The sequence below is a fragment of the Mytilus edulis genome, chromosome 3 (genome assembly GCF_963676685.1).
Source record: "Mytilus edulis chromosome 3, xbMytEdul2.2, whole genome shotgun sequence".
Classification (NCBI taxonomy): domain Eukaryota; kingdom Metazoa; phylum Mollusca; class Bivalvia; order Mytilida; family Mytilidae; genus Mytilus; species Mytilus edulis.
Window position 1 is genome coordinate 93,644,119 of NC_092346.1, and position 14,910 is coordinate 93,659,028.

Consider the following 14,910-nt stretch of genomic DNA (forward strand, 5'->3'; position numbering starts at 1 on the left):
TTTTATATAGTATTGTTAAAGCAACTTTCTTTTCATGAATAATCTAAATAAAATTGATTGCATTCTCTACATGACACCCATCCCCCTACATGTTTCCAAAATCAGAACCACCAAATATCAAACGTATTTACCTTCTTTTTTGTATACAATTGAGAATAATTTTTTTTACAACAGTAGCATTGAAGTGCCAGTGTCAAGGGAAATATTTTAATATCTATTTCAAAACTATCTCCTGTACAGAAGCGCATTAAGGCCATTTTTTTTGTCTCACCAGGCCTGAACGGCGAAGTGAGTTCTTCTCATCACTTAGCGTTTGTTGATGGTTGTCGTCCGTCGTTAACTTTTAACAAAAATCTTCTCCTCTGACACTATTTGGCAAAAAATAACCAAACATGGCCACGCACATTATAAGGGTTACTAGCTTAAAAATGTGTCATATGACCCCCTCCTTCCCCCGACGTTGTCAACCAAGATGGCTGACATGGCGCAAAACAATTGCTGTCTTTATCTTATTTCTCTGAAACTAAAGCATTTGGTGAAAATGTGATACTTTGGTTGGTTGTTGCACCTTACATTTTGCAGTTTTTTGGTAGCATCTAATATATTGGTGCCCCCTCGCGTAACGCGTTGCATAAATTCCTTTGTTGAGATTCCGGGCGTCCGTCCGTCTATTCTCACGGGGACAATTTTTGCCAGAATTTTATAAACTTATACTACGGGTTAATATCCAGGACAAGTTCTTAAGTGGTAGACGATCGACTTTTTCTAAAATAGTTAAGTCCTTTTGAAATATTGAATTTGCGGAAAATGGCCTCGTTGGCCCACTCACACTCAAAGTTAACCGTTTCAACCAGTGGATGGACACAAAAAAGCCATTGTACCGGCTGTCACATAACAACATACCACACAGAGGCGATCTTAGATCACACCGATCAGACAGAATTTATGAAGACGATCAAACCAACAGAGTGCAGAGGTGATCTTGAACCAATGGGAGTTGTCATCAACAAAGATATTGTCACCAGTCCGTACATCCTAAACAGAAAGGCGCAAATGTAGTTGGATCGACTTTGATAAATGGTTTGACATCAACTACGTTGATCTAATCATTACCATCAGATACGTCGCCTTCCAAATAAAGAATTAAATGAAAGAAAGTAGGTCAGTCGGCTCCAGGAGGAACGACGCAGCTCATCCCTTTTAGACGTGCAAATATCCACATTTGGATATGGATTGAGCTCTCCGACGGTCTCGGCTTGTCTCACAATAAACTGCTTGACGTCAGAGTAATCTCGGACTATAAGGACATACAGCAACAAAAAGGTAATGACGTTGCTAACGTAAAATGTTATATGTGACAACCAAACTGTAAAATGTCAAGTATAAAACCCGTTTTTTGACTGCTTTTTATCATTCACAGATTTAACTTAAAACCGAGTTCATTGACCTCTCTTTTTTAAAAATAACAATTGGTTTGATTATGCATATAGATTATTTGTACCAATTGTAATGAGAAAGTCAGCGATATTTTTTTATAGAGAAACACTAAAAAAATGCCGTTAATTTTATAAAATTATGAATCTTTAATCAATCACAAAGATTTGTTACTAAGTGTTGACAGAGCATACGTATATAAAGAAGATTTCCAAGTCCATTTTTATAACAATCTGCTTAGGTTTATCTTTTGAAACAAACAAGCAAAGCATATCTATCCAAAGGGTAGAAATGTCCGAAAAAACAAATACTTGAGTAAATATTTAAAAAATTTCCACCCTATGTATTTCTTTCAGTAGCACATGACAATATATATCTCATTAAATATTAAATTGAATTATTATAGCTTGTATGCAAATTTTCTAAAAAAACAACACCGTGGGATCGAAACTGTATCGTTTGCTTTTAAATACAATGATTTTATTATATTGTCACATATTTTGATCAAACATACATGTATATTTATGTCGTGCACAAGTTGCGATTTTGTACATGTTATAATTTGTACTATGCAAGTTATACCATGTACAAAGAAACCTCATACATGTTATTACAAGTGACACATATTGCTTAAAAATGGGTTTAAATAAACTCATCATAGATACCAGGACTAACTTTAGTATATACGCCAGACGCGCGTTTAACTTGTACAAATTTTGAAAATAAAAATATATTTCTATTATTACAATACATGCCATTAACCTAAATAATATTTCATATTTTTATTGTTATTGTCATCCATGTTAGTGTACTACCTTTTTGATACACTTAATTGCCAGTTAATAGTTTTTATAATTAGGTAATACCTCAAAGACTTAAGTCATATATTTACATGTAGTCAGTAGACATAATTCGGCATTCCTACTTGGTTTTCAAACAGGAGAAAAATAAGAAGCAATATTTGAAGCAAGTTCTTTATCCAATAATATTCTGTGATCTGTTTGTTGTGGACATAAGACCCTTTTACGGAATATGAATGATAACGTTAGATTACAGTGTAAACAGAAAAAGGGGAATATATAATTAGATTGATTGATTGTTGGTTGCTTAACGTCCAGTGGCAAATATTGCATGCATATTCAGGACGAGAACAAGTTCCCAATAAATACAATAGGTAGGTTGATACAATAGAGGCCATCTGGGATGATGGTCGGAGAATATTGGATAGGGACAGACATTTTGCCTGGCACTCTCTTTACACGAGTCATCGGATTTAACGTCCCCCTTCTGACCGGACGTGACTGCGAACTTGATACATCCCGCACAGCCAAATGGACGCCCCACTTCGGCAAGCGTTTTACTGCCGGTCGGAGGAAGACCAAGTGACCATATTTTTATACCCCAGTCATCCTTGGGGTATATATAATTAGATGACAATAAGATAAATTGCAAAATTAATATAAAAAAAAGGAGTGTAATTTAGATAAATAAATGTATTCCTATCCTAAGACCATCATAAGACACCTCTCGTGTTGTCCTAACTTTGTGACCAACTTTAAGAGATGTCCTCATTTAGTACAACTTTGTGAACCGACTTTGTACTAAGATATGTCGTTAGACCATCCTAAGACATGTCTTGGTCTGAATACAGCTTAGTGAAACTGGGTCCAGGGGTAGATGGGTATACAGCAGAGTTTATAAATTGTTTTAGAATGACATTAAGTTCTATTTACTTAATTACTTTAGTTATAACTTTGGAGAAGGCTCTTTATCAATTTCGCAAAGACAAGGAATTGTTACAAGCATCCCAAAAGAAGGGCTATTTGTTTTTTTTAAATGGCGACCTTATCACCCTTTTGAATGTTGATATGAAAATATGTTTCGAATCCATTGCAAAAAGATTTAAACCTTTTTTCAAACATATAATTAGTGAAACAGAGTAAGGATTTATTAAAGGTAGATACATTGGGGAATGTTCAAGACTTATTTTTGCCTTTATAGAAAGAATTGAAGAAGAAAATATACCTGGACTTCTACCTCTTTTAAATTTTGAAAAAGCATAAATTTTGATAAAGGAAACACTTGAATTTTTAAGTTTTGGTCCGGATTTCTGTTATTGGGGGCAATCTTTAAATTTTAATATCGAAAGTTGTATCATAAATAATGGCCATTGCCTTAGTTTCTTTAATATAGAAATAGGGTTCGTCATGAAAAATATCCCAGATATTAATGGTATTAAATTAGACAACTCTGAATAGCTGATTAGTCAGTATGCAGATGACGCAACCTTAACTTTAGATGATGATGAAAAATTGTTAGAACACATTCAAAGGAAATATTTCACCAAGGAGATTAAACTGAAATCAGACAGGGAAATTTAAACTCTTATGTATATACTATGATCTTTTTGTTGTTGATAAGACTGCCTATAATTTCGATTTTTTTTCTCGAGAAAATTAAAAAGATAAAGGCATTATTAAATACTTGGATTCACTAAGATATTACATAAATAGTAAAAATTACAGTCATAAAGTCTTTAGCATTGCCAATTCTCATTCAGTCATTAAAAAGTATTGACACATCCCTCTTTTAATTTTATTTAGAAAATTGTAAATATCTTTTAAAAAGTTTCTATGAAATGGCAAACAAGATAAAACCAAAAGAAATGTACTAATTGGACCAGATGATACTGGTGGACTAAAGATGCCTCATATTGAATCCTTCTAGTATTTACTAAACATGACATGGATCTATAAATTATTTCAATCTTGTTTCTTAGGAAAAGTCTTTTCAATGATAAATAGAAAATATGGTGCAGATAAAATATGGATGATGAATAAGGATAGTATTAAACAAATTTAAATATATTTTAATAGATTTCGGAAGGACATCCTTCTTTATTGGGTTAAACTGAGGACAGCTAAACATGACCAAAATGTCTTTAAGGGACAACATATTTGGTTTAATAGATTTTTGAAAATTGATAATACATTTTTTTTTATGAAAAATGGTGTGAGCCAGGAATATTTTTGTTCAATGATTTACTGAATGAGAACTATGAATTTCTCTTTTTAAATCAATATACAGACACATATGATATTGATACAAATTTTCTTTAATTCAATTGTATCAATCTTATGATCCCAAGTAGTTGTAAGGACCAAATCAAAAACTGTAAAAAGAAAATTAACATTGCTTGCGATAGTTTAGACTATTTTAAAACAATTAAAAAACCATGCCCATATTTTTATAAATTATTTTACTTATCATCAACACCCCATAAAATCACAAAACAAATGCAAATGTTGCATATGGACATAGCTCACTACGAGTTGTTCTATATGCATCCTTTCAAGTGTTCTCTGAGTAATAGACTAATCATTTTTCAATACAAAATTCTGCAAAGAATTTTAAGCACGAATGATCTGCTATATAAGTATAAACTTAAAGAGAAATCACAAAAATACTGAACTCCGATGAAAATTCAATCGGAAAGTCCCTAATCTTATGAAAAAAAAACATCAAACGAATGTGCAAAAATGTCATATTCCTGACTTGGTACAGGTATTTTCAAAAGTAGAAAATGGTGGATTGAAACGTGTCATATAGCGCTTATCCTCTCACTTTTACGACACTCTCTTTAAATTCTGTTACATTTTCAACGATGGGTAAACAAAACAAGACGAAATAAAAAAACAACAGCAGAAAGTCACTAATGTGTCTTCAATGAAGCAAGAAACTCCCGCACCCGTAAGCGTCCTTCAGCTGGTCCCTTAAAAAAATGTATACTATTACAGTGATAATGGACGTCATACTAAAATCCGAATTATATACAAGAAACTAAAATTAAAAATCATACAAGACTAACAAAGACAGAGGCTCCTGACTTGGGACAGGCGCAAACTTGCGGCGGGGTTAAACATGTTTATGGGATCTCAACCCTCCCCCTATACCTCTAGCCCATGTAGAAAAGTAAACTCATAACAAAACGCACATTAAAATTCAGTTCAAGAGAAGTCCAAATACGATGTAAGAAGATGTAACAAAAGAAAATAAATAAATTGACAACAATTTATAAATAATAACAGACTACTAGCAGTTAACTGACATGCCAGCCTCAGACCTCAACTAAACTGATTGAAAGATTATGTCTTCACCATATGAATATCAGGCACAATCCCTCCCGTTCGGGGTTAGTATCATACTATCATAAAAGATATGAAAAGAATATAACCCTTGTCATGCCAACAACTGTTTTTTTTTTTAGATAAATGTGTTTAGTTCCGATGCAAAGACCCTATAAGTGAATCAATATCAAAACCCAAATATGCAATCTTTACTGACCTGAAAACAGTATCGTAACTATATCCCTGCTTAATAAGTCTGTTTAAAGGTTTTGCAAGCTTTTGATGTGAATACTGAGATTTTTGTACTTTGTAAAGAATATTAATTTACCATAAAAGATTGGATGTGAAATACCTGAACGTATAAGATGTCTGCAAGTTAAGTTAAAATACTGTTTTTTTTTATATTATTTCCAGATATTGTCAGGATGGAAAACAACAACAAATATAAATGCATGTAACTAGATATATGTAATTTGTTATGATGAGTACATTTATGAATAGAATAATTAGGTTGCCTTAATAATAATATTTATAATCGTTTCATATCAATTTAATCGTATATGAATATAAGTCAACGATTTTTTTATTTTTTATTTTCTTTGATTATATTTTTGTTTTTAATTTGTTTGTATGTTTGTATTATTTTTGTATTTGTTTTGTATGTTTGTTTGTATTTTTTTGTATTTTTTTTTGTTTTGTTCTTTTGTTCTTTTGTTGTTTGTTTTTTGTAATTTTTTTTGTATGGGGAGGGCATGTTTATATAAGCGCTGATCATGACAGGTCAACATTAATAAACATGTATTGTATTTTTCTTTGATAGAAAAATATCAATATAAATATTGTATAAGATGAAGAAATACAGAAAAAAGAATTATAAAAAAAATAAGAACTTAGTGTTATACACTAGATGGCCTTACAAATTGTAACAATTGATTAGACGAGATTTAATCGGTTATTAATCTAAACATTCGAATTAATTTTAATCAATTAACATTCAAAAATAACAAATTAAAAATTAAAAAATATTATCAAACGGTAAATCATGTATTTATCTAAAGCACATGGAATAGTAACAATACTTTGTAGTTGTTACGTGATGCCTTTTACTATGGTGCGTACTGTATAAAGTAAAAAGTAAAATCACAAAAATAATGAAATTAGAGGGAAATCAATTCGGAAATTCCATAATCACATGGCAAAATCAAATAACAAAACGCATTAAAATCGAATGGACACTTTCATATTCCTGACTTGGTACCGGAATTTTCTAATGTAGGAAATGGTGGATTAAATCTGGTTTTAAGGCGGTCACCCTCTAACTTAGATGACAGTCTCATTAATTTCCGTTATATTTACATTGATACGTTAACTAAACAGACACAATAAATAAAATATTAATAAATTTACAAATATCCTTAATCTTTGACCAACGATTCTAAAAGATTGTAGTAAGAGATGGTTGATTGATCATGTATGAAAAACAAGTGCGCCTCAGTCTTTATTATTTAAACCACATTCATTCTAACAAATAAAATTCAGTTGCTCTTTATATATGGGAAAAGAGTGCCAGAATAATAAAAGAGTTGTCCCATACTACATCTTCATTTATATATGTCTTTTATCAAAAGTGTTAAATAAGTACATGTATATCGGTATAGTATTACCTGAATCATGTAGTTGGACCATATTTCGGGAGCATACATAGTTTTTGTCGAGAATTTAAATAAACAACTGTGCAAAACATCACATTTCCAGTAAGTAATTCTTCGAACAATACTGTTTTAGTCAGATTAATGAATACGACTTACGGTGTTTAACTTATAAGAACATAATTCAGGATTACTCTATAACATCACTTTTCTTGATGATTATAACTAAGAATACAATTTCCTAAATCGATTTTCAACGTATACTCTGTTCATTGTGTAAAACATTTTTTTAATGTGTATTACATATTTGTTTAGGGCACATCTGAAGGACACTTCCTTCCCTTTGACGCATTCCCCATTTTCATTTTCAGTTTTATTACACCTGCTTTAATTTGGTGCATTTTTCAAACGACATAGCGGGTTGAAAAAATTTGAATGTTTTCCAATCACAAATTGCAATATCAAAATGAACACAAGTGCACTTGCTATGTGACCAAGATGTGCCTTTTAAGCATTTCTGTAAAAATATGTCTCCGTTTGAACATTGGTAAAATATATTACATAAATGCTTGTCTTGAAAGTATGCTATACCGTATGGATCGTCCTCGCAATTAGGTTTACAACCTGAAAAAGAGGAACATGTAATGAGCACTGTCTCTCGTGAATGTCTTAATACATAATTACATTCTAACACGTTAACTATGAATATATGATAGATAAAATAAAGTATGAATTTAGTTGAATAAAAACAAATAAGCTCAATATATGCATTCTAATATTTTGTCAGCTCAACCATGATAATAAATACATGAATAAGTTCTAAAATAGAAAAATATTGCCTTTGCAAACTTATTAACTGTATACGTTTGTAAATTTTCCATTAAGACATAGTCACGTATGAAAATGTCCTGCCTTCACCAAGAAGTCATTTACATAATGTATAAATGTTGAAAATCATAAAGATAATACATACTATCCCCTTCACAGATAGGGATGCCCATAGTGGATGTAAGGTTAGCAGCAAGTTTCTGGTCAGTCATAAGTGGGACACAAGATATCGTCTGATTTCCTGAAAACCACGATAGGGGAATTATCGCTTCAGCTATTATTTTTGAGCTACTTTTCCTGTCAGGAATACTACAATCATTCATGGTAGGTATCATACGTGATGAATCCCCATCGTTTACAAACAAGTTTAAGGAACCGGTCTTGCAATTGTTCTTCATTTCACAACGGATATGAATGCTGTCATTTATGCGATTAACACTATGCTTTAGCGTTGGTTCTAAAAGAAAAAAAAGAGATGTATGAATATCTGTTAATAGATAGCTATATAGTGACTTCAGCGTTAACAAAAAGCAACTCATTGGGGAAAAAAACTTAACTTGAATTATACATATGAACGAGGAAATGATTGTTTATAGAAAACATTTTTACAGAAGCGTGCTCACCTCAAGTTTAGGGGTCGCGGATGTGTAATCAAGCTCATCAACTCAAAGTTGATACATGCGCCAGAAGTCTGCGCATACTGTTCGATTCGGTGCTTGCATAATGTGTCATGAGGATTTAGTGAAAACAATTCCTGTAGATAAATTTGTGAATATCAAAAATCCGGCTATGGGACTCATGCTTGTACAACACACGGTTCACCTGCACATTCCATTGATATTTTCTCTTACTGGTTTGCTCATGTTATTTGACTTTGAATACCCACTCGTGTACATCAGCATTTTTATCAAAACTCCAAACGGAACGAAAAGTGTTACCCCATCCTTCTGGTTACGATACCAAGTATTACATATAGAAAAAAAAAATAGATTTGTTACAAAGTATTAAAAGAAAAACCACAAGTCACAATTCTAACCAATGAAAAAATCAAAACATTGAGCAGTCTGAACCCCAACAAAAAAATCCTATGACTATATATCATTCGAATGATAGTTATCAAAGATAACAGGTCTATTATTTTCAAATATGCGAGGCGCGCAGTTCGACTACATAAACAGTTCATGTTGAATTGTTCAATTGCTGAATATAACAGTTAAGTTGGCATACCAACTGTCATAAATTTCCGATTATTTGTTAGATTTTTATGACGGTTCCGGGTTATTGACAATTGTACGGATACCCTGGAGTGCCCAATTGCACTATTTTCAAATTGAAATGGACAAAGTTAGTGGTGTAACAGTACAACATAAGAACGAACTGTAAAAATCAGTTGAAATAGGCTTATGTTGTACTGTTACAACACTGCCCAAATTTAGGAGAGTTAGGACCATGCTGGGACCATGCTTACATGTTTTACCCCGCCACGTTCTATATCGCTATGTATGTGAAAGTCCAAAGTTAGGAGCCTGTAATTCAGTTGTTGTCGTTTGTTAATGTGAATATGGCTAGTACTCCAACAGATATATTTGAGCTTTGCTTCATACCGACTTGTTCCGTTATCAATTTGAGACAGACCTCACACAAGGCATATTAAGAAAAATACATACAGTTATAAATTGAATCCTCATATATCAACATGCATTGTGTTAATTGTATCGCTTTAATTATTAAAAGTATGTAGAATATGTGATTGGCAACGGTCAGATACCTTTACACGTTTCATAAGTAAACATAAACAAATCATTAAATCAATTGATAATGAAATATAGAAATAAAGACATGTAAGCAATGAACAATTTAAATATTAAAAAGAAATCACGAGCTACCTAGAAGCGGAACAGGTAAAAGGTAAAACAACGACGAAGAGCAGTATCGACGTTGTTTAAGTACTCCAACAACAAGGTAAAGAGTGAAGGATTTAGTGTTTCAGAAGGTAAATAAGGTGTTTATTTGGCAAAGTTGTAACGGCAAAGCAGATGCACAGAAATTATAGAAAGCAGAGAAAGCAGAAAAAGCACAGAAAGCAGAGAAAGCAAAGGTAAATTGAAATTTGCTATACCAAAGTGTATATGTGCATTAAGGTGCCAAATGCAATATATAAACCATATCTATACTATTAAACGAGAAGACCTCATTTTTGGTGTCGCTTCTCTTCCTTCCACAATAAATCAATCATCATGCCTCTGTGTCCTATAGGTAACATGCATAGTCGCATTTGTCATCCATTCTTATGACTATTCAGATTGAGTGATTTTGGGAGAAAAACGACAAAAAAGGAGTCCGGATATGATTCCGTCATCAGACTAAAGTTTAGTCATGGATAATACTTCCGGTTTGAAAACAACCAATCGTATGATAGATTACAAAAATGAAAATAAATTTAAGCCAATTAGAGCGTTCTCCATATCATGGTGTTTAGATCGCAAGAACCACAACTACTATACCTCCTTATACAGGACAATTATTTTTCGCGTTTATCTACATGTAAAGTACGATTATACTACTTTTATATATCAGAGCTTATGTTTGTAAATGCTTGCTTATACCGACTCTAAATAAATCTTTATGTCTTATGTCTTATGACTCTCTGTATTCTGTCTTCTGTTTTCTTTGAAATGTTAACTATTTAAGGGGTCATACCAGTTGCATATATATTAAAATAAGTAAAACATGTGACACAAGTACAACCCAGAGGCGGATTTAGGGGGGGGGGGCCCCCCTTTTTGGGAAAAAAAAATGGTTACTTATATAAGGAATCACTGAAGCCTGACAGGAGCGGGCCCCCTCTTAGGTCAGTCAGTGGGCCCCCTCTTATGAAAATTCCTGGATCCGCCACTGAACCAATCGTATGATAGATAATAAAAATGAAAAACAAATAAGCGATTCAGAGCATTCTCTATATCATGGTGTTTAGATTGCAAGAATCACTCCTAGAGAGGACACTGAATTATTTTCAACATGTAAACTACGATTGTAATACTTCAATGTATAGAGACTCTGTATTCGACCTCGACTAAAAACTTTAACGTGAAGCGGGAAAGACGAGCGGACGGACGCACGGATGCACAGACTAGAAACATAATGCCCATGAAAGAGGCATACAAATTTATTGTTGAAAAGGAAAAAAGTGATTTGGCAAAAATGAAAGTAAGGTACAGATTAGAGGGAGGCATGACCTTATCGAGACGTCGGGATTTGTGGATTGATCCTTACGAGATCCGGGAATATATTTGTTCGATTTCGGGATAAGAATTTCTTTCAATTCTGCATTGATATATAAGGAATCACTGAAGCCTGACAGGAGCGGGCCCCTCTTAGGTCAGTCAGTGGGCCCCCCTCTTATGAAAATTCCTGGATCCGCCACTGAACCAATCGTATGATAGATAATAAAAATGAAAAACAAATAAGCCATTCAGAGCATTCTCTATATCATGGTGTTTAGATTGCAAGAATCACTCCTAGAGAGGACACTGAATTATTTTCAACATGTAAACTACGATTGTAATACTTCAATATATAGAGACTCTGTATTCGACCTCGACCAAAAACTTTAACGTGAAGCGGGAAAGACGAGCGGACGGACGCACGGATGCACAGACTAGAAACATAATGCCCATGAAAGAGGCATACAAATTTATTGTTGAAAAGGAAAAAAGTGATTTGGCAAAAATGAAAGTAAGGTACAGATTAGAGGGAGGCATGACCTTATCGAGACGTCGGGATTTGTGGATTGATCCTTACGAGATCCGGGAATATATTTGTTCGATTTCGGGATAAGAATTTCTTTCAATTCTGCATTTCGGGATTTCATTGTTTATAGCCCGGGATTTCGGGATTAGGACCCCTCCGACCACCCCTCAAATTAGCCTTAGTCGGTCTTAGTCATTTATACAAGATTCATATCATACCATTTGCATGTTAATAAGGCTCTCAAAAGAAAAAGTACCGATGGATTGTTCTAGAAGCATATTTTATTAGATTAAAATGGTCTACATATAACCAGTTACATTTATTTTATGTTTTAAACAATGCAAATTTTTAATTTGATTTGACTTTTACCAAAAGACGCATTGTAGCAAAGGAGAAGAATAATTGTGGTCTGAGGCCAGAAACACGAAAATAATTGAATTTAACAGAAAGGAAACAAATATCGGACTTTAGGGAGAAGGCTTTTGATACCTTTTGTGAAATTCTCCATACATAATATCTTTTACAAAAAAGCATCCTACAACAGTCCAAAAGCTGTATATGCCCGCGATTTCGCGGGTGTGTTCTAGTATTCTTTAAAGGGACACTAGCTGTCACATTCAGGTTCACTGATTTTGACCTATATTTTCTTATGATTGATTTAAAACCATGAAAACATTTTTACCAAATTATACAAAGTCGAAATTAACAATTTCCAATTCTTAGTTTCGTGTGTTTTTTAGTCTTGACATCATCTTGACTGTGAGTTGACCTCCAAAGACTGCCGATTATCAAATCATCGATAAATACACACATATATATTTACTATCGATAATTTAGCTAATCTGTAACAATAACATCTTCATGCCTTATATATCATGTACTGTAGTACGCCGCTAGATTAAAACTGACGTGGAAAGGTAAAATATGGCCACCGAAAGCTCTTTTTTTGAGAGCTCAGGTGGTCGTGTGGTCTAGCGGGACGGCTGCAGTGCAGGCGATTTGGTGTCACGATATCACAGTAGCATGGGTTCGAATCCCGGCGAGGGAAGAACCAAAAATTTGCGAAAGCAAATTTACAGATCTAACATTGTTGGGTTGATGTTTAGACGAGTTGTATATACATTATGTACACAGCCATGTATCACCATCATTGATGGCGATCCGATGGATACATCTGTTGTAGGGTTGTCACTGACTCAGACGTACTTATGAATATAATTATTTTCTGTGACTGTATCTTACATTAATTTGAAGGATTTTTACTATAGATAATTTAGCTGATCTGTAACAATAACATCTTCATGCCTTATGTATCATGTACTGTAGTACGCCGCTAGATTAAAACTGACGTGGAAAGGTAACATATGGCCACCGAAAGCTCTTTTTTTGAGAGCCCAGGTGGTCGTGTGGTCTAGCGGGACGGCTGCAGTGCAGGCGATTTGGTGTCACGATATCACAGTAGCATGGGTTCGAATCCCGGCGAGGGAAGAACCAAAAATTTGCGAAAGCAAATTTACAGATCTAACATTGTTGGGTTGATGTTTAGACGAGTTGTATATATATATATATATATATATACGAGTCTAAATTGAAAACTACGTTCAAACCTATGACTGCGTTGGATAAAAACCGCAATTTTTATACGTGTGCATGTCAAACAAATTTCGTTGTAGAAGGGTCTAAAAACAGCACAAACAACATTTTCCAAAAGACCAAAAGAGTGAAAAAGTATATTTAAACAAAACGCATTTGACTAACAGGTCGAACAACTGATGTTCTTTAACCCTGCTGACTGCCATTGGCGATTGCCAAATAAAATTGATCACAAGATGTAACAAAATGGATCTCAATATAAATTTAATACGTCACAGAAAGAAAAAAAAATGTTAACTTGTGGACAGGATGTAGAGCCACAAACTTCGGCGTCAATATTTCTTTAGTACACCATATCCAGATTTCGACAATAAATGTCTCTTCAGTGATGTTAGGGATCGAAACGGTATTTGGAATGCCATATAATATATATATATACAACTCGTCTAAACATCAACCCAACAATGTTAGATCTGTAAATTTGCTTTAGCATATATATATAAAACGTCTGAATAATAGTCAACGATTTTTCCCACGAGGGCGCTGGATCGTTACAAGTAACGATACATGTACACAATAAAATAAATTATATAAACGCCTAAAAAGTGTACATAACAACACCAATAACACAAAAAGGAACTATAAATGTAATTATTTATAAATATTTCGGATAACATTCAACATTGAATATTCAACATATTTTTGGAATGGTGCAAGCGTCTTAACTGATGTTCGGTTTGCCTTTTTTATTGTATAAATTTCAAGATTTAGTTAAAGTTTAATCTAAGAAGACTTAAAGATGATTCATTTACCATCAGAATCTGACTGACGAAGGATATCTGTTATCCGAAATATTTATAAATAATTACATTTATAGTTCCTTTTTGTGTTATTGGTGTTGTTATGTACACTTTTTAGGCGTTTATATATATATATATATATATATATATATATATATATATATATATATATATATATATATATATATATATATATGTAGGACTCGGAAGTGCGATTGGGACGCTGAAGTGCGATGGTAACGCTGAAGTACGATAGTCTACGGCAAAGTGTGAATGTCCGTTCGCTGATTTATGATGGTCTATTAGGCGTATAGTGGCTTATTTAAAATCTACAGATTATTTTGAGAAGTACATGTAGATTTATTTAAAAGTATATAAATCTACATTCATGTTTGTCTATGTCTGTCGGTTTTCATTACAGCTCCAAACCAAATGATAGAGTTCGTCCTCTTTGATTTCTTCAAGACTTTTTGTGGACAATATACTCTTATCTTAACTTTGAGATCCTCGTGTACCGTATGTTAAAATACAGAGAGTTTGTATGCGGACCCGTATGTATTTAGTTCAAAATTCGTTTTTTTCCAATATAGGCGCTCCTGATTGAAATAATGACAACAATACACAACACATTCTTATTCATAGTAACACATAAACATATAAATCAAAATTCCCATAAAGTGGATGAGATTTTCACGTCTATCATAGAATATATATAATCATTCAAGATAT

General features: G+C 33.2%; 1 protein-coding gene across 3 annotated transcripts in view; it reads right to left on the reverse strand.

Annotated features, from left to right (window-relative positions):
• Nucleotides 1-6,211: 6,211 nt before the first annotated feature.
• LOC139517800 (uncharacterized) overlaps nt 6,212-14,910 on the reverse strand; it is a 116,543-nt gene continuing 107,844 nt past the window's right edge. Inside the window, exons 13-14 of one of the 3 annotated variants that reach the window (XM_071309242.1) lie at nt 8,184-8,495; nt 6,212-7,834 (exon numbers count right to left, since the gene is read on the reverse strand). In XM_071309242.1, the coding sequence (XP_071165343.1) occupies nt 7,587-7,834; nt 8,184-8,495 (560 nt within the window). In that variant the 3' untranslated portion in view covers nt 6,212-7,586. The remainder of the gene's footprint in view (nt 7,835-8,183; nt 8,496-14,910) is intronic. The other 2 variants (XM_071309243.1, XM_071309245.1) reach the window with 2 other exon arrangements.